The 26,392-nt window shown below is 32.2% G+C and overlaps 1 protein-coding gene, 1 long non-coding RNA gene and 1 other non-coding gene across 3 annotated transcripts in view; 1 reads left to right on the plus strand and 2 right to left on the minus strand.

Annotated features, from left to right (window-relative positions):
• Window positions 1–8,766: 8,766 nt before the first annotated feature.
• LOC112786251 (uncharacterized) lies at window positions 8,767–10,457 on the plus strand. The gene is made up of 2 exons (XR_011878628.1): window positions 8,767–8,871; window positions 9,852–10,457. It is a non-coding gene; the product is annotated as an uncharacterized lncRNA (long non-coding RNA).
• Window positions 10,458–11,695: 1,238 nt separating this feature from the next.
• Window positions 11,696–26,392, minus strand: part of LOC140183191 (uncharacterized) — a 38,187-nt gene continuing 23,490 nt past the window's right edge. The window contains exons 2-4 of the mRNA XM_072231212.1: window positions 12,123–12,176; window positions 11,886–11,987; window positions 11,696–11,794 (exon numbers count right to left, since the gene is read on the minus strand). Coding sequence (XP_072087313.1) covers window positions 11,696–11,794; window positions 11,886–11,987; window positions 12,123–12,176 — 255 coding nt within the window. The remainder of the gene's footprint in view (window positions 11,795–11,885; window positions 11,988–12,122; window positions 12,177–26,392) is intronic.
• Window positions 16,260–16,367, minus strand: LOC112788607 (small nucleolar RNA R71). Its single transcript, XR_003195966.1, has one exon. It is a non-coding gene; the product is annotated as a small nucleolar RNA R71 (small nucleolar RNA).

Genomic DNA, 26,392 nt, shown 5'->3' on the forward strand with positions numbered 1-26,392 from the left:
TAGATAATAATTTTATTTAAAAAATTAATTTAAAAAATATTTGGACATCTAAATTTATTGTTAACATAAATGAGTTAAGTTTTAACTTTAACTATCTTTTAAAAGTTTTGCCTTTAACTTTGACATTATTAAGTACTCATCAAATTTTAAAAAGTTCACGAAAAAAAATATCATATTCTTTTTACACATAGGATGTAGATATGAAATCTAAAAGTTAACTGTATCATATATTATTATATGTCTATAGGAGGTTTTAACTTTTAACCCTACAAATGAAAAAAGGTGTGCGATATAAAACCTAAAATGTTAAGTCAAGAAACTCGTGAATGTTAGGTAGTTAATTACGTCTCCCCTTTCCTCTTCTCCCTCGCTAGCTAAGTTCATCATCAATAATAACACTCTTTCTTCGCATGCATACGATGCATATTGCGTGCTACATATTTGGTTATTTTGATATAGGATCTCTTTTAATTTGTTATATCTGCTAACATAAAATTCTCGGGCAGTGGTGTGATATCTTGATGAGAAATGTTAGAGAATTAATATTCTTTATTAATATTAGTTAGTATTTTAGATTAATAATTTATTTTATATTATTAAAATTATCATTTAAATTTTTTAATTTAAAATTTAATATTTAAAATTTAAAATATTAATTAAAAATAATAAAATTTATTTATCATATTATATTATTCTATTTTGATAGTTATATATATTAAGATATTTTGTTGCTCAATTTCCTTTGTAATAATATATGATAATGATAGTATTTTCAATTTTTTTTTGATAATGTAGACGCCATTTAATTTTTAATTCTGGTTTTTGTTGAGGGAGAATAGCATTAATGACAATAGTAAATAACTCTATTCGCAGTTATTTAATCCGATCTAATTTGGTCAGGTAAGATTGTCAACTCGATCTGTTACAAGTAGGATTGAGTACAGAACGAGTTGATGGTTTAAAGTTCAATTATATCCGACCAACCCGCACTCTGTGTGTGTGCACGCGTGCATATGTCCCTGTCCGTGTGCGTATGCGTGTGTGTCAAACAAAAAAAATCTTTCATTTCTATAAAAACCTTTATTACTATGTCAAAATTTTCAATTGAAAATTTATCACTTTTATTTATATAAAAATTAAATTTATTTAGTGATAGATTTATAAATATCAAATTACAATTTTAATACCTCGTCAAATTATTGAATATTGTATTTTTTTATATCTCAAAGATAGAGTCGATACCTGCCAAGTAAAGATAAGAAGAATTAGGATTGGTATGTTATAAATTGGTGGGGTAGGATATAATTGAATTTTAATAAAAAATTAAACCCATAAATAAAATTAAAATTAGGTTTAAATCCTATTTTATTAACTTATCCATTACCACTTCTAAAAAAGAGAAATTACATGATAATATTGATTTTTGGGGACTGGATCCCGGCTGCTCAAAAAAAAAAAATGACCTAGTCACCAAAAAAAAAAAAATGACCGTTATAATTTATTAAGTACTAATTTTCAGCAATTTGGTCACTAAATAATTTTAAAATATTTTCGTATGTACAAAAATGTTATTTGTACAAAATCAGTCGTTGAAATAAACCAAATATTTTAATATATATATATATATATATATATATATATATTATTTAATTTATTTTTAATCTGTATTTTATATTAATAGTTAATTTTAATATACATCTGCTATAATTATTGTTTATGACCTCTAACTCAAGTGTTCGTCAGGATCTTTTGCGGCGGTTTCAATTCGTTGGTTCTATATATCCATAAAAAAGTGCTTTACAATAAAAACGTTAAACTCCTCAATTCGTGATATTGGTTAAGTTAAAACCAATAATTATTATAAAAATAAGAAGAATATCAAACATAAATATCTCAATCTAATTACATTTATATAAAGGTAGATACTGAAATAAAGATATTTAAAATATCTTTAAATAAAAATGTTTAATTTCATCTATTAAATAGATTATCATGTATTAAATTATTGACATTTGGTATAAACTAAAAGGGTTATCTTTATTAAAAAATATTTTTATATTTTTGTAATCGTTAATTTGATTCTAATATCAATTTTCTAATTTATTTAAAATTTAAATTTGTAACAAAAATTTTATTAAAAGATTGTTTTATTTTTTGTTATTTTTTATAAACTTTATAATATTATTTTTCTGCTTTCATTTTATTATTATTTTGATATTTTTTCTCATTTTACTATAATTTTTATGAGTTGAATTTTTATTTACAATTTTTATAATTTTTTAAATATTTTTCTCAAATTTTTGAATATCTATATTTTAATCTACTAATTCTTATTGCTAATTATTTTACTTTTAGTCTAGTAATTCTTATTTATTTTTCAATTCTTTGAATAAAACTTATTATAAAATTGAGATTTTGAAAAAAAATTATTTTGTATAGATTTAAAAAATTTAGTGTCGTTGTTTAAATTAATATTAGTTACAATCATTAATATAATTATTTCTTTTCTTAAATCTTTAATTTTATTAATAATTTATACTTTTATTATTAATCTATATTTTTTAGAGTATATTTTTTAATTATGGTCGAATAAACAACTTTAAAAAAAAATATTTTTTCTATTTTTAGATGAGTGGTAACCCTTACATAAAACCTTTAGTAGCGACCTTTGCATTTATCAACTTTACTATCCGTTCCGTGTTTTACTCATTATGAATGAAAAACACTATCTAAAAAAAGAAAAAAAAATTGCAATTTTCCACGATCTTACGACCGATAAAGATTATCATGAAGATCAGAAAACCTAGTTAGGCCTGGGGTCATAGCTAGAATATGGCACTTGTTATAGCTCTCATGTTTTTGCTTTGGGGTAACAACTAGCAACTAGCTACAAGTAATATTAACTATATGGTGGTCCTAAACCCTAAATTAGTTTGTGCTTTGGGGTGTCCAAAGTCATTTTCATGAAAGGGATAATCCATAAAATCAAGTTTCTCTTTTCATGAACTACTACATGCAGTAATTAAGCTCCTTTAGCATTGGTGTCAATATCCAATATTATTTTTATGTGTTAAGTCAAACAAATTTAAATGCAATGTACTGAATGCGCGCACATGTGTTGCTTGGCTATTATTACGATGGAATTTAGATTTTTTTAAGTAAAAAAATTGGTAAAATGAAGGATTAATTACTATTGATTTTACAATTTTTATGAAATGTGTATTTTATTATCTTAATTTAAAAGTGATTAATTTCTCACTTTATTACTTTACTAACTTTTACATTTTATAGTATCTTAATCCATTATATTAGCTATGATAATTATATAACTTTGGCAACGTTTAAAATTAAAAGTGTTACCAATTTTAAGTTTACACTTTATTTTTGGATAATTTAGTTCCATAAATGATTTGAAAAATAGTACTACATGATTGTCCTAAAATTAATTCCAATAAAATTTTTGTCCTCTCACTTTTTATTTAAATCGTGAGTTTTGTAGATGATATTTTATATATATTTGTTTATAAAACACATGCAAATCCAATAATTTACCATAATAATGCATACATACAAGTAAATCGCAAGTTTTATGAGTGCATTAGGAAAAAACAACCAAAAGTATAAAATAGAAAAAAATACCACGATTTACGTGACTAAAAAGTTGAAAAATAAAACAAGGAAAGAGACAACGACCGTGTGGGTGCATGCCAATAAATAAAGAGAAAATAAAGAAAAATAAAAGATGAAAAAACAACCGGAAAAGACATGAATCGATTATTGATTTTCTTTATATGTAAAACACGTATAATCATTGATTTCTTATCCTTCAATTTGGTAGTCCAAAATTAAATAGGTAAACTATCAAAAATATATTTGAATAATTTTGTTGTTGACAAAAATACACCCAAAATTTTCTATCGATAAAAATGTTCTCAAATAATTTAAAAATGCGACAAAAATATTCATTAAATATGTATTTATCAAAAATGCTTTAGAGATTGAATTTTGATGTGGTTTTTTGCAAGAATGATTAGAAAAATGAGATATTTTTATTATTAAAATTTGGTGATTTTCGCTAACTATATTTTTTGTGATTTTTTAAAAGTATATTGATTGTTGACAAAAAAAATATATACTTAGTGAAAAATCACCAAATTTTAAGAATAAAAATATCTCATATTTCTAACTATGCTTGCAAAAATCTATATTAAAATTCAATTTCTAAAGTATTTTTTTAGAATATATATTTAATGTTGGATATTTTTGTCGCGTTTTTAAATTATGTGAGGACATTTTTGTCGAAAACAAAATCTGAGTGTATTTTTGTCAGTGACACAATTATTTGAGTGCATTTTTGGTAGTTTACTCAATTAAATATAAAAAGGTAATTCCTGAATAAAAAAATATTTGACAGTTGGTTATATATTTTAAAATTATAAGCACAATATAAAGCAAGAAGACATTTGGTTATATATTTATAAAAAAACTACCTCATTTAATATTTATAAAAATATGTTTCGAGAATGACACATAAATAAGGAACTAATAAGATATTTAATAAAATATCAATTTTTAACGAAATTAATAAAAAATTAGAAAGCCAATTATAGCTAGAAATAAGTTGTTACCTGTGGTTTTTACAGGTATATCTAATGCCTAGAAATAATTTCAGTTAAAAGATTTTTTTTTTTAATAAATTGCACTTTTGTTAAATAAATAATGTCACTATTTTGCATGATGTGAAGATTCAACGTAAGGAAATTTGTTGGAAGTCTTTTTCACAGATGTTAAATAAATAATGTCACTTTTGCACTTTTGCATGGTTACAAGAGTGCATGCACTTTATTTATTTAAAATGTAACCATGCATATAGTCTTACTTTATATTAAGATTTTATTGTTTACTTATTGAATTTTTTTAAGAGTTGCATTGTTTGCCAGTTAATTAGGACTTTTGGAAGGAGAGAGAATTAGAAATAATAAAGGGTTTATATATTGTAAAATTCAAAAGTTAAGCAACATTATAAGCATTTTCAATCCTTCTCCTCCATTTCCCAGGCCTCTAAATTAAAACATAAATTCACAAACGAAATTTTAGGAAATATTCTTACGTTTCAAAATATGAATATATGTAACAAACAAACACATACACATATGTATGTGTTGAGTTTTTAATATTAAAAAAAAGCGACAATAATTAATTTAAGACGGAAATAATAATATTGATTTAGTTTTAGCTTAAAAATTTGGCTAACTGATATTATCTTATAATTGGTCTCATTTAAATAAAATATTAGTTCTTTTTTTCGGAGTATATATCTTTTATGTCAAAGACTTATTAATTTGTCTGTAGCTAATGGATTATTACATACAGAAGTCGCCACTTGATAAATTCAGGATCGATGATTAGATTAATATGTTAGTTAAAGTCATTAATTTATCTTCTTGAGAGTTAATCAATAACGAACTATTATCGAATTTATACTATTTTTTTTGTTGCTTACGATATTCCCTAACCTGACAAGTTATCAAGAACTAATTTATGTCTGGAGTTCAATTTAAGAATCTGTCGCTGGTCATCTAGGTTACTGCATACATAAGATAGGATTCAAACATCTGACACTTATTTAAGCGGACGAATAAGCTGACATAATTTATATTAAAACAATCAGGATCCGAACATCAATCAGAAGTATAGATCAATCCCTAAATCCGAATCTTAAAACAATTTATATTAATAAATAAAAAAAAGTAGAAAAACATCAAGGATCCAAAAAAACTAGGTTGTTCTTGACATCTTTTAATTTCTTCTCCTCCCGTATCCAAAATTTTACCCCTTCATAGTTCCTCTCTCCACAAATCTTCTCAAAAATCTTTCTTATCTTCAGTCTTGATGCAATATAATTGATTCAAATATTTTATTTATTCAAAATCAATTGAATTTCGGCTAGAATTATACAAAATAAATAAATAAAAATATCAATTCAAAATTCAACTTAGATAATATTTTCTTACTATTTTTTATAAATTGTCTATTCCTTAAAATAGTTCATTATATTTTTAGACAATATTAATAATTAACTCTGGCATATATATTATAAATTATACAATTAGCAATAACCTTGAAATTATTTATTCCTATATCAACTTTACCTTAAATATATATAAATTAAAACAAATATTTAAAAGATAATAAAAATTAGTCTAAACATTTCAAATTTATCTTATATTACATGTTTTCGGGAGACAATAAAAAATCAATCTAAAGTGATAAAAAAATTTTATTTTATATTTATTAATTATTACTTATTTTATGTAATTATCGCTAGAATAGTGGCGGAGCTTGGAAAAAATTGTTTGGGAGGCTAAAAATTTAACACAAAATATTTAATATAATAAAATTTAATTTTTAATTATTTTAATAAAAATAGTTTATTATTTAAATTTTTTATAAATATGATATTTATTAGTCAAATTCATTAAGTTATCTACATATCATAAGATAAAATTAGATAAAACAATATTAATATGATAAATTAATTTTAAAAATAAGAAATATATTAATATTACTTTATGTTATTTTAAAAATAATTTTTATTAATAAATTGATGAAACAAGTATTAAAAAAACAACTTTTTAGTTTTTTAAAAATATCATGAAGGCTAAGAAAGAGAAAGAGAATATAAAATTGTATGATTTGAAAATTTTTGAACTACAAATACATTTATATTATCATATGTATATTTAATTATTTTTAAAAATTTTGGGGGACTATGGCCTCATTGTCTTTATTAAATTTCGTCCCTGACTAGAATAATTGAGTAATAATAAATTATAAATATTAATTAAATTAAATAAAATAACTTTAAATTATAATTATTTTAATATTATTTGTAATAATAAATATTACATATATAAATTATATATATTAAATTTAATGAAGTAATTAGCTTTTGTTTATTCTCTTTCTAACATTACCAAATATATATATACACACACTATATTTAACTAGTAAGGAACAAAGAAACACAACTTAGAACTAATCACATAAGGTTATTGTTGGTGAATGAAATTAAGCTGGCGTACCTTACATACACAATAAGACTGGAAGACAATTATATCCGGAAAAACAACAATCTTGTGTAATTAGCTCTAAGTTGTGTTTTGTTCTCTACTAGTTAAATATAGTGTTTCTTTAATTAGTTACGTTTGAATGATAGAAAGGTGGCCACGTATGGGTAAGGATTTGGCATGTCAGTGCAACTTGTTCTAAATGCATGCACTATTCTTCTGAACCTTCACGAGTTGCAGCTATAGACACAAAACAATATAGTTAGTTCCACTTGTCTTGGAAATCTGGGAAGGGCTAGCTAGCTATATAACCTAATAAGTGTATATAATAAAGTGATTTAGATTTGTCTCCAAACTTGTACATGCATACATAGTAACACGTATTTCTTTAATATGGTGCATTATTTGTACTTATTTAATTTTATACATTGAATTCATACACATATGTTCCTTTTAATATTGAATAATATGTAAGAGACAAACTTATCTTATGTGGATTTTGCATTTTACTATAAGTAATAGTTAAAAGGAGGAGAGTAAATATTCAATTTGATTCTTGAAATTTGATATCGAATTCAAATTGACTTCTAAAATTATAATTGATTTAATTTGGTCTTTAAAATTTATAATAATAATTTACTTTAGTTTTTGAGCTGATTTTCATAAATAGTGTGTTAATTTTGCACGTTAACTTGTTAAAATTTAGATTTTTCACATAAATTTTATGTGACTAATACCTACTAAATTTCACTAAAAGTTTGATTGGATCCCCAACATTCTCATGTAGGAAGATAATAAGTTCAATTTAAAAATTTTGTAACTTTGAGAACAACAACCAAATTTATGAAGTTCTAATAAATCTTGATCACATAAAATCTAAATAAAAAATTTAAATTATAACAAGTTAACGTGTCAAATCTACACGTCATTAATAGAGATTGACTCAAAAATTAATGTAAGTTATGATTATAAATTTCGAGATCTAATTTGAGTCCATTAAAATTTTAAAAATTAAATTAAATATGACTTCAAATTTCATTAGTTAAATTGAGTATTAACTCGTTAAGATGGTATATTTAGTTTTTAACATAATAAAATGAATAGGTTAAATATTTATCGTATTAAATATATAGTGAATGCTAATATGCTGCAAAAAAATAAAGGAGTATAATATTTTTTAAAAGTTAACTTGTTCTTAAAAGTTAAAAAATAAAAAATAAAAAATAAAATACTTTATATGTTAAATTATAAATTTAAACTATTAATATAAAATATAATAAATAAAAAATTAAAACCTATTTAGTTAACAAAAAAAATATAACGATATTTAATAAATAATAAGTGTTTAAAAATGAGCCTAAATATATAGATGCATGGAATTTGATTTTCTCTATATCAAGCATGCATATATCATCAACAGAAAGATTATATTAATTGTTGCAGTGTTATATTGCTATAGCTAGTGGACCAATTAATAATAAAAAGGACTACTCATGAATCATGATAGCGGATCGGACTTAATATGTACAAATACAAATTACCATGGTTCATTCTGTAAAGGCCTTAGCTTTATTATTTAATTTGTTGTTAGTTGTCAATAAAAAATCTTATCTAACTTGTCTTTACATTATTATGATCTCAACCACCCTTTCGTATATAAATACACACATATACAGCACAAGCTTGTATCTTTAAAAATTAACATATCAACATGCACGAAGCTCACATAAGCGACGTGAAAAAAGAAGAAGAAGACACACCAACAAAGAGTTTATCAAGTTTATTATTAATTTCCTTCATGGTGCTCTCTATATCTATCTTATCCCATATATGCGTTCATATCTCTAACAATACCGCATATATTTTTCTTCTTCTTATACATAACCATTATTGTGTTCTTTTAGATGAGATTAAAGTTTCAATATTGTTGATTTTGTAGTGAATACTCTCATAAAATTATTTGTCTAAAAGATTTAAGTGATTAAGTTGATAAAAAAAAGTATATAAATAATTATTTTTTGACGTGCTCTATCATATATATATTTTTTTAATTTGTATGAATTGTTTTTGCATATATTTTTAAAAAATATTATTTACAAACTAAAATTAATCACTAAAATTAGTTATATTTAGTTGTGTTTAAATGAATTTGCTGTTTAACTTATTTTATGTATTTTGTATTTTACTATATTGATAATTTATTTTAGTGTACATTTAACATATGATATTTTTCTTTTTCTTTTTTATTGTTTTCTTTATGTTAAAATCTTTTCTTTTGTAAATATTAAGTGTCAGAATTCTATATTTTTAGATCTTAATAATTTTGATATTATATCATAAAATTATTATCATAAAAATGTAAACAAATATATGAATAAGAGTAATGTTATTGTGAAGAGTAGTAATGTTTAGGCAGAATGAAAATTACTTTTTAAATTAAAAAAACCACCAAAGAGAATTTGTCATGCTTAAGGTACATATTTCTTTAAATTTAGTAAAAATCTTCGCGGTTTGCATTATTCTTCTCTTCACCAAAGAAAAGCCCCATGAATAATAATCAATGATAGAACATCAATAATAATAATAATAATAATAAAAAGAAATAAAAAGGTTCATTTAGGCAGGGTTGGAGACAAATACAAAAAAGAATGTGTGTACTGTTTAGTATACAAATGTTCTATATTATTTTGTCGTGTGACATAAATTTGTTCATCTCTATATCTTTGTACTCGTACAAAAAAACATGTGTCTAATGATACGCTTTCCATATGTGTTTTGCAGCAGGAGGAGGCGGAGGCGGAGAATGAGCAGAAGGTTGTTCTTCGAAAGGCGGTGTCCGACGTCTCTCAAGAAATGGACAAGTACCTAGTAAAGTCGGAGCTAGAGACGATGAAGTTAGGTGCCATTGAAGAAGTGGAACAAGCTGAATGCGAGTGCTGTGGATTGAAGGAAGAGTGCACCAGAGTATACAAAAGGCAAGTTCAAGAACGGTATTGTGGGAAGTGGGTGTGTGGCCTTTGTGCTGAAGCTGTAAAAGAGAGAGTGTTATTAGCAGAGAGACCAAGAACAACTAGTTCAAAGGTGGTGGTGGCCATGGAAGATGCTTTGAACCAACATAAGGATTTTTGCAACCAGTATAACGCCACTACTAGGATTAATCCAAAGCTATCTTTAACTCTTTCTATGAGAGAAATAGCAAAGAGAAGTTTAGAGAAAAGGAAAAGTATGTCCAAACTTGGAAGGAGCTCTAGTTATCCCTAAGAAATTATACAAATAATTCTTAGTTAGATGCTTATTATTCCATCTTTGTTTCACCAAGTTCACTATTGGTGTGACAATGAAAAAAAAAAAAAAGTATGATGCAGAGTATATATAAGAAATTTATCTTACTCTAAGTTCATCTAAGTTTTTTTCTTTTTAATTTTAAATATTAAAATACAGCTCTGAGTTTAGATGTTTTGAAAAAAAAAAAAAATACCTGTAGCTAATATTTGAACCCGCATATTTCTTCTAATAGAAAAAATATAGGTTATTTATAATGTTTTTAATATAGCTAATAATTTTATTTTCACTCATATATATAATATTTGGTAATTAAATTTTTTAAATCCATTTACTTGTATAAAACTATTAGACATGATTAAAATAAATTAAAAAAAAGTGAAAAAAAAAATTAGCGATTCAGCTTATGTATGTGATTCACAAAACATATAAGCACTTGTCCAATTTACGGGATTGTGAATCAGGCCAACTCTGTCTATAAACTTGCAAGTTAACTACAAGAGATGGTAGGTAGCGGCGGTTGATATTTGGATCGCGGTGATTTTTTGGCTGCCGTTAAACATATAACAACAATAGCTGATTGACCGCTGAAATATATGGCGCTAGTAAATCTTTAGCGGCGATTTTATTTGATCGCCAGAATAACCAATATTAAACAGAATTTAGTGACAAAAATATTCTGCGGCAGTTAACGACTGCTGCTGTTTATTAAAACTGATTTGAGACCCTTTTCACGACGGTGAGATAACCGTCACTATTTATTGTAGTTAAAAATAGTAAATTTTACGGCGTTCAATAGTAACCACCGCTAAACTTCGTATTTTTTATTTTCATTTAAATAGTTTATTTGAATTTTCATTTCATATCACAATCAACATTTAAAAAGTCTTTTAATTTAAAGATGTTACGTATTAATTTAACTGATTATGTTTTCAATTATAGTAAAAAAATTATAATTCATGTAAAACACAATGCTAGAATAATCCAAATTATACATATAAATCACCAAATAAAATAGTTAATAGCAATTTGTCCTCAAAGTGCACTGTTTATAAAGGAAACAAAAAAAATTAATTGTTAAAAGATCTCTATTTTGTTGCACTCTCCAAAGACTTCAGTTGTGCATCAACTCAAGTGGTAAAGTATTTCCTTGCTGTTGGATTATGTATCTTAATAGATTCTCCATAGTCTATCTCTTTGCCTTCTCTTTTGCTTTCTCTGCCTTTGTTTTGCTGCCGCTGCCTTTAATTCTGTAATCTCCTTCTGATATTCCTCAATTTGCACTCCAGAGTTCGATTGTTGTGTAGGATTACGAATAATTTCGGTTGGACATGGTCCAAAACCTAACCCCCGAACTCGTCCTTTCCAAGGACTTGCACAAGCGAATCACTAAGTGAAATCTCCTTCAAGGAACCATCTCTCTCGATATTTGTAATCACTTCCTATAGACATACCAGAGTTGGGTTATTGTAATTTTGAAGTTAGCAACATGAATAGAGCAAGAGATGTAAATAATTATTAACCAATACTTACTCCAACAATATGCGCATCATCATTCATATACGAGCCATCTTTTTTTAAATGAGCCATAGCCCATATCTCTCCTCTATCAATGCGTCTTTGCTGTAGTTTCTCCTATAACCACATTAAATATTTACACAATCATACATGTAACAAATAAATATCACAAAACACGAAAAAATATATGAAAGATAATAGACACATAATTACCTCTTCATCCTTTTACCTTGCCAATGTTTTCGAACATACAGTATGTGAATAAAGTTGCTTCGACCGATTTAGAGCATTTTGTCTATGCTTTTGCTATAAATAAAGACAAAAATACAATTAATTATGCAATGAATTTTAAAACGTAATGACTCCTTAATAGTGCCCCCATCTTTTTTTAAGGGTTAGAAACATATTGGACTGGTATTTTAGGTTTTTAATTCTATCACTTTCAATCAATCATTTTATTCAGGTATTCAAAATGATTAAAATTGCAACACTAAATGGAGTACCAATTCAATGTTAATTACTTTCGTAGACTCCTTCAAACGATATTGAAGGAACCATTTCCACTACTGTGCATCTATTCCTGATGGTTTACGCTTAGCGTTTTCTTCTAAACTCTTTCTGTCGTAATAAAACTTGTGAAATAAGTTGTTTCTTGTTTCTTTTCAGATTTTTTCTATTATTTGAATCATTGATGAGCGGATAATTTATACGCTTTTTGGCATTATTTTTAGTATGTTTTTAATATATTTTAGTTAGTTTTTATTATGTTTTTATTAGTTTTTAAATAAAAATCACAATTCTAGACTTTACTATGAGTTTGTGTGTTTTTCTGTGATTTCAGGTATTTTCTGGCTGAAATTGAGGGACCTGAGCAAAAATCTGATTCAGAGGCTGAAAAAGGACTGCAGATGCTGTTGGATTCTGACCTCCCTGCACTCAAAGTGGATTTTCTGGAGCTACAAAAGCCCAATTGATGCGCTCTCAATTGCGTTGAAAAGTACACATCCTGGACTTTCCAGCAATATATAATAGTTGATACTTTGCTCGAGATTTGATGGCTCAAACTGGCGTTCCAAGTCAGCTCAAGAATTCTGGCGTTTAACTCCAAAACTGGCACAAAAGCTGGAGTTAAACGCCCAAACTGGCACAAAAGCTGGCGTTTAACTCCAAGAAAAGTCTCTACACAAAAATGCTTCAATGCTCAGCCCAAGCACACACCAAGTGGGCCCGGAAGAAGATTTATGCATTAATTACTTATTTCTGTAACCCTAGGCTACTAGTTCTCTATAAATAGGACCTTTCACTATTGTATTTTTACACACACACACATCTTTGGACGATTAGTCCCTAGACCTTGGGGGCTGGCCATTCGGCCATGCTTACACCATTATCACTTTTGTATTTTCAACGGTGGAGTTTCTACACACCATAGATTAAGGTGTGGAGCTCTGCTGTTCTTCATGAATTAATACAAAGTACAATTGTTTTTCTATTCAACTCAAGTCTATTTCTTCTCCAAGATATTCATTCGTTCTTTAACTTGATGAATGTGATGATCCGTGACACTCATCATCATTCTCACCTATGAACATGTGCCTGACAACCACCTCTGTTCTACTAGCAATGGCTTGAATACGTATCTCTTGGGTTTCTAATCTAAGATTGGAACCTTCGTGGTATAGGCTAGAATTATTGGCGGCCATTCCTGAGATCCGGAAAGTCTAAACCTTGTCTGTGGTATTCCGAGTAGGATCTGGGAAGGGATGACTGTGACGAGCTTCAAACTCGTGATTGTGGGGCGTGTGACAGACGCAAAAGGATCAATGGATCCTATTCCGACATGATCGAGAACCGACAGCTGATTAGCCGATGTTGTGACAGAGCATCAGGACCATTTTCACTGAGAGGACGGGATGTAGCCATTGACAACGGTGATGCCCAACATAAAGCTTGCCATGGAAAGGAGTATGAATGATTGGAAGAAGGCAATAGGAAAGTAGAGGTTCAAGGGGAACAAAGCATCTTCATATGCTTATCTGAAATCCACCAATGAATTACATAAGTATCTCTATCTTTATTTTATGTTTATTTTCATCACCTTAAACTCCATAACCATTTGAATCCGCCTGACTGAGATTTACAAGATGACCATAGCTTGCTTCAAGCCGACAATCTCCGTGGGATCGACCCTTACTCACGTAAGGTTTATTACTTGGACGACCCAGTGCACTTGCTGGTTAGTTGTGCGGAATTGTGACAAAGTGTGATTCACGTTTAAGAGCTCCAAGTCCTTTGGCACCATTGTTGATGATCACAATTTCGCATACCAAGTTTTTGGCGCCGTTGCCGGGGATTGTTCGAGTTTGGACAACTGACGGTTCATCTTGTTGCTTAGATTAGGTACTTTTCAGAATTTTTAAGAATGAATTCTAAAGTTTCAAGGTGATGTTCCCACCATCACAAAAGCTGATTGAATCTCATCAATTTAGCTATTGAATGTAATGTCCTGTTGAAGCTTGGCCAAACATGTCTAATCTTTTTAGACTGAAGCTTTAGACTAACATTGCATGATTCCTGGAATTCTTATTAAAAGTTTTGATTCTCTTTATTTTCTTTTCTATATAATTTTCGAAAAAAATACAAAAAAATTTTAAAATCATAAAACCAAAAATATTTTATGTTTCTTGTTTGAGTCTATTGTCTAATTTTAAGTTTGGTGTCAATTGCATGTTTTTATTCTTGCATTTTTCGAATACATGCATTATGTTCTTCATTAATCTTCAAGTTGTTCTTGATGATTTCATTGCTCTGATCTTTAAATTCTCTTGTTTTGTGTGTTTTGTTGTTTCTCATATGCATTCTCAATTTGTTAGTGTCTCTTATATGAAAATATTTAAGTTTGGTGTTTTGCATGCATTGTTTATTTGATCTTAGTTGAAATTTTTATTGTTTCTCATCATTAAAAATTCAAAAATATTTTTAAAATTGTGTCTTTTCAAGTCAATAATACAGAGAATTGAAGATTCAGAACATTCAGCAGAGGAAACAAACAGAAAAAACTGGGCGTTCAAAACGCCCAGTGAAGAAGGAAAACTGGCGTTTAAACGCCAGCCAGGGTACCTGGCTGGGCGTTTAACGCCAGGATGACACTAGAGAGAAGATTTTGTTTTTAATTCACATTTTTTTCAAGTTTTCATATTTTTTTTAAAATCAAATCTTTTTCAAATCATATCTTTTCAATCATATCTCTTTCAAAATCAATTTCTTTCCATTTTATATTTATTTTTACTATTTTCAAAAATCCTTGCTTCAATTAAAGATTTACTTCAAAATTTTCAAGTTGTTACTTGCCTATTAAGAAAGGATCAAACTTTAAATTTTAAAATCATATCTTTTAATTTCTTGATAGTCAAGTAATCAACTTTAATTTTAAAAATTTTCTTTTTCTAAATTGATTTTCAATCATATCTTTTCAAACATATCTTTTCAATCACATCTTTTTTAAAATTAATTTTTTTCAATCAAATCTTTTTCTAATTTCAAAATCTTTTTCAAAAATCACTTTATTTCTTTCCCAATCTTAGTTTTCGAAAATCTCAATCAAATTTTCAAATTTCTTTTTAAAATATTTTAATTAATTTTTGAAAATTCTTCCCCTCTTCTCATATCCTTCTATTTAAGGGACTAAGACTCCTCCTCAAGGTACAATTCGAATTCCCTCCTTCTTTATATGTTCGAATTCTCCTCCATCTACCTCCTCCTTCTATTCTTCTTTTTCTCTGACACCTCAAGGAATCTCTATACTGTGACATAGAGGATTCCCTACTTTCTTGTTCTCTTCTCTTTCATATGAGCAAGAACAAAGATAAAGGCATACTTGTTCAAGCTGATCCTGAACCTGAAAGGACCTTGAAGAGAAAGCTAAGAGAAGCTAAAGAACAATTCTCTTTAGAGGGCCTAACAGAGCTCTTCAAAGAAGAAGAAACCATGGCAGCCGAAAACAACAATGCCAACAATGCAAGAAAAGTGCTTGGTGACTTTACTGCACCTACTCCTGATTTCTATGGGAGAAGCATCTCTATCCCTGCCATTGGAGCAAACAACTTTGAGCTTAAGCCTCAATTAGTTTCTCTAATGTAACAGAATTGCAAGTTTCATGGACTTCCATTGGAAGATCCTCATCAGTTCTTAGCTGAGTTCTTGCAAATCTGTGACACTGTCAAGACCAATGGGGTTGACTCTGAAGTCTACAGACTTATGCTCTTTCCTTTTTCTGTAAGAGACAGAGCTAGAACATGGTTGGATTCACAACCTAAGGAAAGCCTGAACTCTTGGGAAAAGCTAGTCAATGCCTTCTTGGCAAAGTTTTTTTCACCTCAAAAATTGAGTAAGCTTAGAGTGGAAGTCCAAACCTTTAGACAGAAGGATGGTGAGTCCCTCTATGAAGCTTGGGAGAGATACAAGCAATTGATCAGAAGGTGCCCTTCTGACATGCTTTCAGAATGGAGCATCATAGGAATCTTCTATGATGGTCTATCTGAACTATCCAAGATGTCATTGGATAGCTGATGGGAAGCAGAAGCTGGTGAATTAAAAATTTATTAAAATGGTTACGTTGCAAGTATAGTTCTTAACTCACCGAAAATCTGCCTATCAATTTAGAAATATGTCACAGAGAGTTTAAATTAAAATTACTGGGAGTTTTAAGTCCCAGGTCGTCTCCCAACGAGTTGCAGAAAAGTGTGCTGTTTTATTAATCAGATGTTCCAAGAAGTTGAGCTAAGTAAATTGGAATTTAAATTGAGGAATTTTAAATAATATAAATGAAAGCCTTGACTGGGAATTGATTAGTTAGAATCTCTATCATTGATGGAGTGATTTTTAAGATTGATTTATAATTAACGGTTACTCTGTTTGGTTATCCTTTACTAGGTAAGGGAAAGTCAAACAAGTTGGACTGCCAGATCTATTCACGAGTTACAACCCACTTAGTTCAAAGGGATTGGCGTTGGTGACAGGATAACAATCCAACATTTAACCCAACTATAAATTTCTCCTTCAATCCTTCCAACTCAAGAATTCCTTTTAATCAACTCCCTATCAAGTAATGAAACTACTCACGCATTGTAAATAAAGAATCCATGGCACATGAAAGGGAATTAAAAAAAGACATGATTATTGGAATTGAAATTAAATTAAAGAGAAATAATCCTTGCATTAATTAATCATAAAAGTATCTGAATGACAAAATTGAACGTAACAAAGAACATGGAAGAATAAAACCAAGTTAAGAGAACAAACTAGAGTGATGAAGTCTTGATGAGGAAATAACTCTTCTCAATGTTCCAGTGCTAAGACCAATTGAAAATTAAAATTCTAAAAACTAGAGAGAAAAACCTAAGAGAGTGAAAAAACTAGATCTAAAACTACTGAATGAATGTCTCTCTTGTTTCTGCATATTCTCTGGCTCTAGTCTGCTGTTCCGGGCCAAAAACTGGGCCAAAATAAGGTCCAAAATCGCCCCCATCGAATTCTGCAGATTATGCAGATCGCACATGTCACGCGATCGCGTCGTCCATGCGGGCGCGTCGCTTGTGCTTTTTCTTCTCCACGCGTTCGCGTCGTACACGCTACCGCGTCGCTTGCGATTTGTGCTCCTTCACGCAGTTGCGTGAGCCATGCGACCGCGTCACTTCTCGCTGGTTACCTCCTCAAATTCTTGTGTTCCTTCCATTTTTGCTAGCTTCCTCTCCAATCTCCATCTCATTCATGCCCTATAAGGCCTGAAACACTTGACACACAGATCACGGCATCGAATGGAATAAAGGAGAATTAAAAGTAAATAATTAAAGTCTCTAGGAAGCAATTTTCAAACATGTACTGAATTTAGGAAGGAAATCTAAATGCATGCTAAATTGATGAATAAGTGGGCAAGGATCATGACAAAACCACACAATTAAACACAATATAAACCACAAAATAGTGGTTTATCAACCTCCCCACACTTAAACATTAGCATGTCCTCATGCTAAATTGAAGGAGACAAGGAAATAAGTATGAACATGCAGAAACTCATGAAATGCAATACAATCCTACGTATATAAATAAATGCAACTATATGATTATTGTCCACTTGATCAAAAGTAAATAAGCCCTTCAAAACAGTTACAAATTAAATTCCACTAATTCTATCATTATACAATAAAACCGATAAAAATGCAAGAAGATAGCTTATGAAAGCAGGAAACATGAAAATTCAAGCATTGAACCCTCACTGATAATGTATGTACGCTCTAATCTCTAGTGTATAGGGTAATCACTCAATTCTTTTCTAGTCATGTTTTCTAACTTTTGTTTTTCTCTTAACCAATCAACAACAGTTAATATACCAATGCAAACATCATGATGTCTTTTCAGGGTTGTAATGGGGCCAAGGTGCAGGTAAGGATATACATATGGCTAAGTGAGCTTTATAAATTGAATCTTTAATTAACCTAAGCTCTCACCTAATATACATATATTCTATATACTTTTAAATTCATGCTTAGCTACCCATAATTCCCTTTTTCAACCCATACTCATGTTTCAACTTTGTATTTTAATTCTATCATATGTGCATTGATCTTTGAATTATGAATTTAACATTGGGGTAATTTTGTCCCCTTATTTATTTATTTTTTATTTTATTTTATTTTATTTTATTTTTTTTTGAATAATTAAAGCTTATCAATGCACATAGATTTTTCATTCTTATATTTTTACATGAGTAGGTATCCAAATTCCCTTTAAATTTTCATGACATATTCCCTCAACAACTTTTGTTCCCGTAATTTCCCATACTTAACTAACACACACAATTCTATCTTAAGCTAACCAAAGATTCAATTTGGGATATAATTGTTTTTTTCGGCTTAAGGTTAGTAATGTGGTAAAATATCGAACAAATGGGAATTAAAGGCTCAAAGTGGTTAACAAAGGTAATTGAGAAGGGTAGGCTTGATTTGGATAAGTGAGTTTAAACAAATAATGGCCTCAATCATGTGCAAGCATGTAAATATAATAAATACTGGACATATAAGATAAAACAAAATATAGATTACAATCATAGAGAAGTAAACACACAAGAATAAAATGATTATGGTTAAATAGTGTAACCATACATAAAGGCTCAAATCTTTCACAGGTTGTGTGTTCTTTAGCTCAAACATCATGTTCCAAATACAACTCAAGCAGATTTATCATAAAAATTTTGAAAAATTAGTGAAATTTTGTTCCAAAGATAGATTTTTAAAAGAAACTTATTATCTTTTCAATCAAGTAGAACATGCATGCAACTATTCTAACCTATGAAATTTATTCTATTCTATAAAAGAAAGAAAAATCTAACTAAAATATCCTAATTATTGGTGCCAGAGAAGAGAATTTACCTCCGGAAGTCAGGTACTCACCGACCTCCCCACACTTAAGGCTTTGCACCGTCCTCGGTGCCATCTGTCAGAAACAGGGGTGGGCTGGTAGCAGTATCTCCACAGTCGGGACCATCATGGCTCCCGGTGCTGGTAAAAGAAGTGGAGTCCGGAGTGTCTGAGTCCATGAATTTGCCCATGATCAGCTCCTTGAGGTATGTGAATCGGCGCTTGTTACGGCGCTCTCTCATCTTAGCTTTCTTTTCATACCCATCCAACTTTTCAAGTAACTGTTGGAGCAATTTCTCGGTTGTAGATGCTTGTGGTGTTGAAGAAGGAATATCTTCAACTGGCTCAGTAGGCTGGCTTGTAGTGGCTGCTGAAAGTCTGAGGTATTTCCCGTGAGGGACATATTGATTATCCCGTGGAAGCATGGCTTTGGTGTCTCCAGCTCTGTAGGAGACTCCGGCTACTGAGACAAGATCTGAGACCAGGGCGGGAAAAGGTAGGTTGCCCGTGATTTGTACATGCTCCATAGAATTTCGGATGTGTCTTGAAAGATTCATAGGTTGGTCTGTAAGGATGCACCATAGTAGAACAGCCATGTCTGCAGTGAAGGAGGACTCATGAGTGCTCGGAAAGACGTAATGGGACATGATCTGTGCCCATATGCGAGCCTCCAAGGTAAGTGCGGAAGCCAAGATTCCCTTAGGGCGGGAACGGTGGTATCCGTAGATCCAACGGCTGCCAGGTAAAGCGATGACTCCGAGAACGGAGTCCCAGTCAAATTGGTATCTCTGGCGCTGAAGGGTGGCTTCTTGAAATGTGTCCATTCCTACAGGAATAGGGGGAAGACTCAGAACTTGCTGAATGGCTTCTTCTGTGATGGGGACTTGCTTTTTGCCGGACATAAATAGACTGCAGGGTCGGCATGTAGAAGTTGGAGTAGAACTCAACTACCCAAGAAAGATTGACCTGCCTTGGCTGTTTTCGTAGGAAACCCCATTGTCTTCGCTCAATTTGCGGCTCAACAAAGGTGGCAATATTGGACGGGAGGATAAGAAGGTATTCATTGTTATAGTTCCTTTCTGCCAGGATGGGAAACATCTGCTCACAGTAGCGATTGGAAAATCACGCAGCGTCCTTTGCTGGAAAGGCTTTCTCCTTTTCGTCAACCTTTATTATCCTCTTGACTCGTTTTGTTGAGGGCTTGACTGCGGTTGAAGAAGGTTCTGCCACTAATGCTCTTTTAGTTCCTCTTCTTGCTGGTGGTCTGGAAGTTGATTTCTCCTTTCCTTTCTTGGTGGCCATCCTGAAAGAAGGGAAGAGAAAGAAAATTAAATGCAAAGAGAGATACAGCAAGGAAGAAAACGGAAAAGAGGGTGAATGATGCACAATAAAATGTAGATGACATTAACACATGCTCTCTAGTACATATGAAAAGCCATCAATGGGAAATAGCTAGTGCATAAAAAGACAAGTGAATGCAAGGTGTTTATTAGCATGCTGGCAAAGGGCATGAGTAGCATAGACCAAGCATTACTTTGTAACAAGCCATCACGTTTGTATTGACAATTGAATTCAATTAATAAAATAATAGGAGAAAGTTGTGAAAAGCAAGCATTGAATAGTATAGGAACATAGAGAAGTGCATAATGCCACATGGGCTTTTTTACAAACACATAGCATGCATGTTAAACAAGATGTAAAAAGTATGAAATTGAACATGCAAGCAATCCCCAAAAATAATAATAATAATAATAATTGTCAAATAAATTGTAACAAGTCACAAGCATATAGTGAGGGATAATGACTCAAAAAATTTTCTAACACCATGTAAAAAGGGAAAAGAAGAATAAAGAAAATAAAAGTTCGAAAAGAAAAAGAAAAGAAAAAAAATAATATATACATAATATAATAAGAATGATAGAAAAGAGAAGAAGGAAGAAGAAGGTGAAACCTTGTTAATGGAGGAGAGAGAGAGAGTGAGATAGAAAGGAGAAGGGGGAAAGAAGAAAGAAGGAAGAAGGAGGGAAAAGAAAAATTAGGATCTGGAGGAAAGAAAGATAAGATAATTTGGCAATTGAGGTTTAGCTGTGCGGCGCATGCGACGCGGCCGCCTGGGGCATGCGTTCGCATGGGGGCACGTCAGGGAAGGGGACGCGATCGCGTCGGTCCCGCGGTCGCGTGACCTATGTTGCGCTGCTGGCGCGAGTGCAGCCTCGCTCCAGCACAACTCTCTGTTCGATTCATTTTAATTGCCAAAATTGGGTGACGCGATCGCGTGGGTCATGCGATCGCGTGAGTGTGCGTCAGAAAATAATTGACGCGGCCGCGTCGGCGACGCGGTCGCGTGACAAGGATTGTGCTTCCAGCACCAATCCAGCACCACTCTCGCACAATATAGCATTGTGCACCCTTTTACGTCGAAAATGCAGGGCACGCGGTCGCGTGGGAGGCCATGATTTCCATGCGACGCGGTCGCGTGGAATAATTTGTGCATTGGCATGACTCCAGCCTCCTGCGTAATTTTTTTTTTTTTTTTTTCCTGCCACGCGGACGCGTCGCTGGTGCGATCGCGTCGCGCGGCGGAAATTTTTTTTTTTTTTAGGAAAGATAAAGACATGTAATTGAAAGAGCACGGAAGCACTAATAAAGAGAAGAGTTATTAAAGAAGAAAAACTAAAAGTGAAGAAAGGAACGATCATACCGCGGTGGGTTGTCTCCCACCAAGCACTTTGCTTTTACGTCCATAAGTTGGACGCTCCACTAGCTCAATCTGCTGCTATGTAGGGATCTTCCAAGTGGAAGATCTTAAGCTCCTTATTTCTCTGCACCTTTTCACCATGGTACAGCTTTAGGCGGTGTCCATTAACCTTAATAAGTTCAGAACTTGAAGGATGGCTTAGGTGATAGACTCCGTACGGTTCAGTCTTTTCTATTCTTTATGGACCTTCCCATTTTGATCTCAACTTACCGGGCATGAGCCTCAGTTGAGATTTGTAAAGGAGAACAAAATCTCCAGGTTGGAACTCTCTCTTCTTGATGTTTTGATCATGCACAGATTTCATCTTTTCCTTGTATATTCTGGAGTTCTCATAAGCTTCTAGGCGAAGGTTCTCCAGTTCTTGTAGTTGCAACTTTCTTTCAGTTCCGGCTTTCTCAATTTCCATGTTGCACTCTTTAACTACCCAGAAGGCTCTGTGTTCGATTTCAACTGGAAGATGGCAAGCTTTTCCATAAACTAAGCGAAAGGGACTCATCCCAATGGGTGTCTTGTATGCTCTTCTATATGCCCACAGTGCATCTTGTAGTCTGGTGCTCCAGTCTTTTCTATGAGGCTTTACTATCTTCTGCAGGATACGCTTAATTTCTCTGTTTGACACCTCGGCTTGCCCATTAGTTTGGGGATGGTAAGCTGTTGCAACTTTATGGATTATCCCATGTTTCTTCATCAATTCTGTTAGTCTCCTGTTACAAAAATGGGTGCCTTGATCGCTCACGATCACTCGTGGTGATCCAAAGCGGCATATAATATGATTTCTCACAAAGAAAACAACAGTGTTAGCATCGTCAGTGCGGGTAGGAATTGCTTCCACCCATTTGGAAACATAATCCACAGCTAACAAAATATAAAAATATCCACTAGAATTTGGAAATGGACCCATGAAGTCAATGCCCCAGACATAAAAAATTTCACAGAAAAGCATATATTGTTGAGGCATCTCATCCCTCTTGGATATGTTACCAAATTTCTGGCATGGGTGACAAGATTTACAAAACTCAGCAGCATCTCTAAAAAGAGTAGGCCACCAGAATCCGTAGTCTAAGATCTTTCTAGCTGTTCTTTGAGGGCCAAAGTGTCCTCCACTCTTAGATGAGTGACATGCCTCTAAAATGGACTGGAATTCTGATTAAGGTACACAACGTCTAATTATCTGGTCAGCGCCACATCTCCATAAATATGGGTCATCCCATATATAATATTTAGACTCGCTTTTCAGCTTGTCTCTTTGATGTTTAGAGAAATGTGGAGGAAATGTGCGGCTAACTAAATAGTTAGCAACAGGTGCGTACCAAGGGATTACCTCAGATACTGCTTGCAGGTTGTCAAAAGGAAAATTATCATCTATAGGAGTAGAATCATCCTTAATATGTTCAAGGCGACTCAAGTGGTCCGTTACTGAATTTTGATTACCACTCCTATCCTTTATTTCTAAATCAAATTCTTGTAACAGCAGTATCCAACGTATAAGTCTTGGTTTGGATTCCTTTTTAGCTAATAAATACTTTAGAGCTGCATGGTCCGAATACACTACCACTCTAGTACCAAGTAAATAAGCTCGAAATTTATCCAGAGCGAAAACAATAGTAAGTAGCTCTTTCTCAGTAGTAGTATAATTAGACTGGGCAGTGTCTAAAGTCTTAAACGCATAGGCAATAACAAAAGGATCCTTACCTTCATGCTGAGCCAGCGCTGCTCCTACCGCATGGTTGGAAGCGTCGCACATGATTTCAAATGGCTGGCGCCAGTCGGGTCCTCTCACAATTGGGGCTTGAGTTAGAGCAGTCTTCAGCTTATCAAATGCTTTTTTGCAATCTTCACTGAACTCGAACTCAATGTCCTTCTGCAGTAATTTGGATAAGGGAAGTGCCACCTTACTAAAGTCTTTAATAAATCTCCTGTAGAAACCTGCATAGCCAATGAACGAACGGACTTCCCTCACAGAAGAGGGGTAAGGTAGACTAGAAATAACATTCACCTTTGCTGGGTCTACAGAAATGCCATTATTAGATATCACATGTCCCAATACAATCCCTTGTTTTACCATAAAGTGGCATTTTTCGAAATTCAATACAAGGTTTGTATTAACACATCTATCTAATACTCTAGATAATCCATCTAAGCAAAGGTTAAAAGAATCACCATAAACGCTGAAATCGTCCATAAAAACTTCCATACAGTCCTCAATAAGATCAGAGAAAAGACTCATCATGCACCTTTGGAAAGTAGCTGGTGCATTACACAAGCCAAAGGGCATTCTCTTATAAGCATAGGTCCCAAAAGGACATGTAAAAGTAGTCTTTTTCTGCCTCAGGAGCTATATGAATTTGGAAATAACCTATGTAACCATCTAAAAAGCAATAATGTGATTTACCTCACAGGCGATCCAGCATTTGATCAATGAATGGAAGTGGGTAGTGATCCTTACGGGTAGCTTGGTTGAGACGCCTGTAATCAATGCAGACTCTCCAAGCATTCTGAACTCTAGTTGTTATGAGCTCTCCATGCTCATTCTTCACGGTAGTGACTCCGGACTTCTTGGGCACAACTTGTACTGGGCTTACCCATTCACTGTCTGAAATGGGATATATGATACCGGCCTCCAATAGTCTGGTCACTTCCTTTTTGACAACTTCCAAGATGGTGGGATTCAATCTTCTTTGTGGTTGACGGACAGGTCTTGCTCCATCTTCCAAAAATATTCTGTGCTCGCATACTTGAGGGTTGATTCCCACTATGTCTGCCAAACTCCACCCAATTGCTTTCTTATGCTTCCTCAGCACATCAAGTAACTGCTCTTCTTGTTGAGAAGTCAGTTCTCTTGCAATAATAACCGGAAGCTTCTGCTCATCCTCAAGATAAGCATATTTGAGATGTGGAGGAAGAGGTTTCAATTCTAACTTTTGATCATGGGCAGGCTCTAGATTATCTGGGGTTTGTGAAAATGGCGAAGTGTCCTCATTGTCAGTCAAGAGGGTCCCCACACTTGGATCTTGTCCAGTGTGCCTCTCTTCAAACTCTTCTTTTTGAACTTTAGCCACACTCTCGTCTATGACATCACACTGAAAGATAGAACGATCTTCTGGGGGGTTGTCAATGACTCCATTCAGATTGAAGATCACTATGCGGCCATCTATTTCAAAGGAGTATGTTCCTGAAAAAGCATCCAATTTGAATTTTGATGTCTTCAGGAATGGTCTTCCAAGTAGGATTGATGATGGCTTATCTGAATCATTATGGGGCATCTCCAAGATGTAAAAATCAGTGGGAAATGTGAGCCCTTTAATGTTCACCAAAACATCTTCAGCAACTCCAGCCACTGTAATGATGCTTTTATCTGCTAACACAAAACGAGCTGCCGACCTTTTTAAGGGAGGGAGCCTTAAAACATCATATATAGACAAAGGCATTATACTGACACATGCTCCTAAATCACACATGCAATCATAAATTACTACACCACCAATAGTACAACTAACTATGCAAGGACCTGGATCACTACATTTTTCAGGTAATCCTCCCATTAAAGCAGATATAGAACTACCTAAAGGAATAGTTTCTAATTCATTAATTTTGTCTTTATGGATACATAAGTCTTTTAGAAAATTTGCATATTTAGGTACCTACTGAATAACATAAAAAAGGGGAACAGTTACCTCAACTTTTTTGAATATTTCTACCATTTTAGGATCAGGTTCCAGCTGCTTCCTGGGCTTCCTTGCGAGTTGTGGAAATGGAATGGGAGTAGTGTTTTCTGTGGTGCCTGCGCCTTTTTGTGCTTCTTCCTGTGGTTGAGCTATCTCTTCTTCAGCTATGTCCTGTATGTCCTCTTCCTCTTCAACATCTTCGATTTCTACCACCTCTTCAGCTGAGGCGTATTATGGTGAGCTTAGTTCCTCCTGATTCCTCTCCTGCAGTGTGGTTCCGGACCTCAGGGTGATGGCATTAATGCCTCCCTTTGGATTGGGTAATGGTTGAGAGGGGATTCCAGTGGTGCTTGAAGGTTGGTTACTGGAATTTTGTGTTGAACCAAGTTGTGTCATAAGAGCTTGCAGAGTAGAGGTGAAACCATTCAGACTGGCGTTAATACTATTCACGATGGTATTTTCCATGGCCAGTTGTCTTTTCTCAAAAGCTTGTAATAAATCTTCATTAGAAGATACAGAAGAATGAGTAAATTGAGAGGTTTGCTGCTGATTGTTCGGTGGTCCTTGGTTTTGCCTCAGGTGAGGTGCTCGGTAAGGTTGATTTTGCTGCCTGTTATTGTTATTATTCCACCTCTGATTTCCCTGGTTATCTCTGCCTCCCCTATTATTGTTGTCTCTCCAATT

This window comes from Arachis hypogaea, chromosome 20, assembly GCF_003086295.3.
Source record: "Arachis hypogaea cultivar Tifrunner chromosome 20, arahy.Tifrunner.gnm2.J5K5, whole genome shotgun sequence".
Lineage (NCBI taxonomy): Eukaryota > Viridiplantae > Streptophyta > Magnoliopsida > Fabales > Fabaceae > Arachis > Arachis hypogaea.